Source organism: Gavialis gangeticus, unplaced genomic scaffold, assembly GCF_001723915.1.
Source record: "Gavialis gangeticus isolate Ggan-Ray unplaced genomic scaffold, GavGan_comp1, whole genome shotgun sequence".
NCBI lineage: Eukaryota > Metazoa > Chordata > Crocodylia > Gavialidae > Gavialis > Gavialis gangeticus.
The window spans coordinates 14,789,349-14,796,290 of NW_017728991.1; the positions used below are offsets into that span (position 1 = coordinate 14,789,349).

Consider the following 6,942-nt stretch of genomic DNA (forward strand, 5'->3'; position numbering starts at 1 on the left):
TCTGGACCCTCTCCATGTTGTCCACATCCCTCTTGAAGTGCGGCACCCAGAACTGGACGCAGTACTTCAGCTGTGGCCTGACCAGTGCTGCATAGAGGGGGAGGATCACCTCCCTGGACCTGCTTGAGATGCATCTGTGGATGCATGACAAGGTACGGTTGGCTTTCCTGACCACGTCCCCACACTGCCAGCCCATGTTCATTTTGGCATCAATAATCCAAGATCCTTTTCTGCCTCTGCACTGACAAGAAGGGAGTTCCCCAGCCTGTAGGTATGGTGCTGGTTCTTCCTCCCCAGGTGCAGCACCTTGCACTTGTCAGTGTTGAAACCCATCCTGTTCTCATCCGCCCACCCCTGTAACCTGTCTAGGTCCAATTGTAGCCTATTCGTTCCTTCTAACGTGCCCGCATCCCCCCACATCTTAGTGTCATCAGCAAATTTGAACAGGGTGCTTTTTACCCCCTCGTCCAAGTCACCGATGAAGATGTTGAACAGTGCAGGCCCGGGGACCGAGCCCTGGGGGACCCCACTGCCCATATCCCTCCAGGCTGAATAAGACCCATCCACCACCACTCTGGGTGCAGCCGTCCGGCCAGTTAGTGACCCAATTGCCTGTGTAGGTGTTGACACCACAGTCCCCTAGTTTTTTAACGAGAACGGGGTGAGAGATAGTGTCAAAGGCCTTCCTGAAGTCCAGAAAGACTACGTCCATTGCTACCCCTGCATCTAAGGATTTTGTGACCTGGTCATAGAAGGTTGCCAGGTTGGTCTGACAGGACCTACCTCTAATGAACCTGTGTTGGTTGCCCCTAAGCATAATCTCCCCTGCTGGCCCGTCATGGACATGAGCCAGGATAATTCTCCTAAAAAGCTTACCCAGGATCAAGGTCCTCCTTCCTCCTTTTTTTGAAAATGGGAACCATATTGGCCCTTTTCCAGTGCTCTAGCACCACAGCCACAAGGCACAAGGCGCCACAGCCGAAAGGCTATTCACACATTTTTCACATTATGCCACAGAAATAATGGAAAGAGGTGATCTTTAGGGAGTTAGCATAACTGGGAATTGTTTCCTGGTCAGAGATGCCACAGTGTGGGGAGTGGAGGCTTTTCTTCTGACCTCCCTCTCTAGCTAACCGCTGTCACCTGTTATTCCAGCAGTGGGATGGATGTCTCGGTCTCAAGAAACAGCAGCTCCAATCCCAGCTCTGCCCCGACTCTGTAAAATGGCCTGCCCGGAGCCACAATCTACCTTGGTTTTCTGCCCTACTATAAAATAAGGGTAACACTTACCTCACAGAGGTGGTGAGCAGTGGTGCCCTGACATTTGAGCAAACCTCTTTAGTTTATTTTCAAAAGCCTCCTCTATGTCTTGTTGCTATATCTGAAAAGCAAGTGAGATATTCAAGCGGGAAGTTGTTACAGAACAGTAGGCACATGGATGTACACACGATACACATACCGCGCCCCCCCCGCAAAAGAGTAGAGATTCTCTTGGGGTGTGGCAGAACCTTCCATCCTGCTGCAGCCAGCCACTTTTAGTACAAGTCCATCTGTTCAAAGAAAAATAATTTGAAAGGGGCGTGTAAAGGCACTTAACACTCATACCCATTCTTCCCACATTCCTCATAAAACCACTCAAACTTTTACAGGTCCCACGTTTTACTACAGCAGCCTCTGTCTTTCCAGATTCTTCAAGAGCGTGGATCCCGGATGTAACCTGAGTGGCTGGTTCAGTTAAACTCCTAGATGTCAAAAGGGCAGTCGAGCCGGGCAGAGCATTTCTCCGCAGTTCAACCTTGCTCTTGTACAGTAACCAAGCTAACGCAAAACAAAGCTGAGCCTGTCCTGCCAACGGAGAAGAATTCTGGTCATAACCAAAGGTTTTCCCCTTAACTCCAGGAAAGAAGGAGACACTCGTCCAGTTGTGGATAATCCTTTCTCCAAATATTCATTTTTGTTTCCTTGGCCAGCGCTGTATTCAATCTTTCCAACTGACAGCTGGGCTGGATTCCCAGCCCGAGCCTTTGTGAGTGTTGCTCAGTTCTGCAGGCCCCTGTCATCTGCTCTCCCATCCCACCACCGATGGGCTGGAGTAGGTGAACAAGGAGCTATGTTTGATCTGGGCCATCTCCCTCGCCCGGGTTTGCCGAGTAGAAAACTTGCAGCTACTTGGCCATGCTGCTTCATCTCAGCTAGCCCTATCCAAATCAGATGAAAAAGGGTCTAGAGGCAAATGATAGAAACCCAAGAACTTTGTCTACCTTCTCCATTCTTGCTTTGTATCTGTTACCGGTTTGATTCCTAAGAGCCAAGTAAGATGCTACATAAGTCTAGAGGGGAGGGAAGTTGTATGCATGTCTAATGCTGGCCCTGAAGGCTTCTGTTGCTCACTGTTGCTACATATGGGCTCCTGGCATTTCCCAAAGCCTATTGCTTTTCATGCATATTTAAACAAAACCTGTTCTCACCCATAATGCAACAGAGTCAACAGTTCTGCCCTTTCCTCTCCTGTCTTGGAGAAGAGTAGTGACAGGGATGCTGTCCTACCTCCCCTCTCATACCATGTCACGGCTACACCTTAGCCTGGCAGAATTACTTGATTTATCAAGGGAAGGGGACTTGTTATTGCCAAGTTCAGCTTTGCCTTGTCCGTCTCCAGCAGCATGGACTCCCTTGTGCTCTGTCTGTCTTATCCCTTCTCATGGCAGCAGGAAGAGTTAGGGCAGACGTCCTTTTGTACTGTAGCAAGCCAGTAAGTTTGTTTCTGTCCAAACTGGTCAGCTCATTTGTGGAGGAGATCCCCCTCTTTTATGCATGGTGGTTCCACATCTGCAGCCCCCTCATGCAACCACCTCCAAACAGGTCAGCCTGATGTACCATGGGGCATTGCAGAGATGGGAGGGGGAGGGGGGCTGGGTGAAAGTTGCCAAACTGTTGTAATGTTTCTTGTCCAAAGTGACGTGTCTACTCGTGACCTTTTTTTGGAATGCCTTGAATGGACGTGCAAATGTGCGTTTGTGCCTCTCTCTTTGATTTCTAATCTTAGCCAAACTACAGTTCGCTGGTCCCTTCAGTGAGTCTGTGCCATCCCTAACCAGTGGTGTGTCCCTCCTAGTCTGATAAATGGAATTTCTTAGGAATTCACTGCATGTTTCTTCCTTAACTTCCCATCCTGGCTTTGTTCCTCGTAGCCTAGTATTTTGGCACCTGTGTCTTTTTGCTTCAGTGCTAGTTTGGGACTCGACTCAACCTTGGAATTCACAGGCGTTGGCAAGGCCAAGGTGGAAATTCCTGGTGTAGGTCAGTTTGCCCTGCAGGAATTGGATTCACTGACAACTGGTCAGTGTTGAGATGCCTCTGGTAGGGAGGTTTCCCCATCTCTTCCTCATGACTGCAGGGCACAGGATGGGGACCAGAGCTGCTGAGGGTCTGGATGACCTCTGTAGCGTGCAAGACATGTAGTAGATCAGAGATGTCCCCACCTGCTGTCCACTCCTCTTCAGTCTCTGTGCCCTCTCCCCAACACTTGCTAATGTACACCCCCTCCTGCATGCTCCTTACTTCTTTCTCCAGGAGGAGGGGTTGATCACCTGCTCTTGTTCAGTGTTGATAACAGATGGTGCCAAATGTCTTGGAACTTGCATTGCGTCAGTCATGGCTGTCAAAAGTAGTCTGGGTTGGCATCATGCTGAATAACCTGGCTTCCCTGCTCTCTCCACCCCCTTCCTGGTCTCAAACATGACAAGATGGTGTTAGCATGGTTAGACTGTATGCCTTGGCAGGGCCTAAACAACACTGTGATGTGTATATATCTCTCTTCTCTATCAGTATCCTGTAGCCCCAGCCATCACTAGTTTGTGCTTGCAGCTGAGAAATAAAGAGATAGCGCATGTATGTGGCTTAGCAGCAAGAAGAAGAAAAACACATCTAACACATTATCAGTACACCCCATCGGCCACCTTCCCCCCCCCAAAGGAGAAGGGACCTTGGGGAAATTAGTCAAGGAGTATCACAGGCTCAAGCCAACAAGAATGGCATTGCTGCCATTTCCCTTGCAGTCAATGCAAGGCCAACCTGCTTTGCACAGCATTAGGTTTGAACAGTAGGGAGACCTCTTATCCAGTATGGTTGAAGCTGGTCAAACAATACCTCGTTGCTTTTTTTTTTTTTTTGCATCACCAAAAACACCACACACAGCAAAGCCCTTGAGGAGTGCCTGACATCAGAACACCACTGAGAAACACCACCTCTCCACCTTCTGCATGCCAGAAGGAGCATCTGATCAAGCCAGAGGAATGAGGTAGTGGCAAAGAGCCAATGCCATTTCAGTGGAAGGGATAGTTCCACCCAACACATGAAGAAACAGATCATGAAAGTTCAATCTTAGTCTTCCCCTAACATCCCTGTTGAAGATCTTGGGAATATCTTTCTCCAAGGCAACTTATTTCAGGTATCAGTTCCACATCGGACTCGAGTTCCTTAGGGACAGTTGGGTAACGTTCTAATTTTTTCAAAGACTCTTGACTCCTCTAGGTATAAGGGCTGGTAATCCATTCAGAGTAGGACAGCCTTCCTACATAGCCTAGCTCTAAATTTCTTTTTACTGATTGCAACAGGTCACCTTTGGCCTTGGTCAGATCTGAAGGACTAGTTGGTCTCTACTGTTATCAGTTGCATCTCTCCATTGCTTGAGATAAAGGCAATGGACAGAAAGACAGGACCCATCTCCTCAAATGAAATCAAAACAAAAATCTGTCCTTGTAGCTGAGCAGGAAGGGTGAACAGGTGATAGGAGACATGCTGGATCTCCAGGGGAGTTGGCATCTCTTGAGAAGGTTCATTCTAAACCATGCGCCCTGGGAATGGATAGTGCGTTCCCACCCCTCAACAATTTCCCAGTGGCCTGAATTGTTCCACTACAGCGAGACTGGAATTAACCTCTCAAAGTGTCTTCGTTTCTGCACATTTTTAAATCGATCTTCTCAGGGGTGACCGAGTGGGCCAAGGGGAAGGGGGAGGGTTAGTGCAGGGGTAGCAAGGAGCTCCCTGGCCTCTGCAACTGTACCAGCAGCTCCTGACCCTCCGGTTTTGCCTGCAGACCCAGAGGTTTTGTACAGTTTGTCACGTGTCAGTGCCCTTTGCTACTGTTTCTCTTTGTTTATTAAATGTGTTTGAATAATGATTGAGATGCTGTGATTTACATTTTTTTTTTTCAATAAAGATGCTGAAATGGGATTGAAGTTTGAACTAATGGCCCAGGTCCTGCTGCTTTTTCTTTGCATCTAGAGATGCAGAAGGGTTTGTTGTCCTAATGCGCCGTTTGGTCTTTATATGAAGGAAAAGTGAGTCAGGAATGTGTCCTTGGTTAGTCAGCATTTCAAAAAAAAGATTTGTAAAGAGCAAGGGGAGTTACACTTGTCTCTTTACAGCGTATGTACCATGAAGACCTGAAACATGTGTTTGTGTTTCCTGCTGGTATCTGACTGTAGAAACTCAGATCTTTACCTAGGAAGATTGTAATGACAAAATGAGGAAAAGGTTGAGAGGGCAATGGATTTTTAAGTCATTTTTGGCCAACATCTCTATGCCTGTCTGTCTGACACACACTTGGAAGAAAGACTGTTTTGGTTAAAGGATTCAGCTGCCCCACCCATTCACTTCAGGTGTGAAAACTCGCTGAACATATGCAAAGGTTCACAAGCAGTTCTTTCGCACAACAAAAAAATATTAAAAAATCAGAAAAGACAGATTTAGAAAAATCAGTCTCTTGTATCAGGAAAAATAATCCAAATCCAATATACAAAGAGGGCTCTGATAAGTGACCTAACTAAGCACAAAAGACAAAATGGTACCTGGCTCCCCACCACCACCACCACAAAAATAATTGCTGATCTGGAAGTATCTATTTGGCTAGAAATTGCACTGCAGTTTAGAAGGACATGAAATCACTGTTACATTATCCCCCAGTCATAACTCCACCAGCCTTTTTCCTTATTTGTCTCTTTAGCCCGGTTGATAGATTAGCAGAGATTCAATTTATTTCTTGTTTATTGAAGATGAATATCCAGAAAGGCTTGAAACACAGAGGTACCAACAGATGGAAAAGCAGTGGGGAGGAAAGCAGCAAATTATACATGCATCCTTCCTGCTGGAAGGACTGAGAGCTGGAGACCCTTTGAATTGCAAACCAAAAAATACTGATTAGAAAAATAAAGCTTCCATTGGAATATGAGTCCATGCTGCCTTCTGCAACAACTGCAATTTGTCTTGGGCTCTCAGAGCACCAAAGTCATGCTCCTGGCTGGTACCATGTGGTGTAGGCAAGGGTTACATCAAGCCCTAGAACAGTTAAGTGATGTGCCAAAGGGCAGAGGGGGAGAAAAAAAATCAGTGGTGAAGCTGGGAAGACAATCCAGGAAAAAAATTAAAAGAAACCTTCTGATTTCTGTCTGTAACCACAAGACCATGCTCCCTGTTAGAGCACATGTAACCTGCCACCAGCTATTCCTGTAGCTGGCAAAAGCTTGGTCTCCACCAAGGGTATCACCTTACCAAGGTTTCAATTATCTAATAGTCTTACCAGGCTGGCACCTTAAACATCAAGCAGCAAGTCACAGCCCATTACACCAGGTTTGCCTTTATTAAGATCTTAAGTACAGAGAAGTACTAGCCATGTTAGTCTGAAGTCAGACAGAAAGCAGGGCAGGGTGGCACCTTAGACTAGCTGGGTCAGACAAGCACGGTGCTTTCATAGGCTAACTGCCACCACAGCCAGCTACGCTCTACTTGGGGATGGCACAGCCTCAAGACCTTCAGGCAGACCATGCTTCAGGAGCTACTAGGACACAACTCCAAAGCTCATCTCTGAACAACCGTCTGGATGGTGACCAAGCCCAGCTAGCCACAGCTTCACGTTCAAACCCAGCCAGGCCTTGTGTCCAC

General features: G+C 47.2%; 1 protein-coding gene across 1 annotated transcript in view; it reads left to right on the top strand.

The window, feature by feature from the left end:
- The window catches only part of KCTD2 (potassium channel tetramerization domain containing 2), a gene marked incomplete at its 5' end in the record, with an annotated part of 15,936 nt that extends 10,685 nt beyond the window's left edge, over positions 1–5,251 (top strand). Inside the window, one exon of the mRNA XM_019515281.1 lies at positions 1,687–5,251. Within this exon, the coding sequence (XP_019370826.1) occupies positions 1,687–1,716 (30 nt within the window). The remainder of the gene's footprint in view (positions 1–1,686) is intronic.
- Between the last annotated feature and the right edge of the window lie 1,691 nt (positions 5,252–6,942).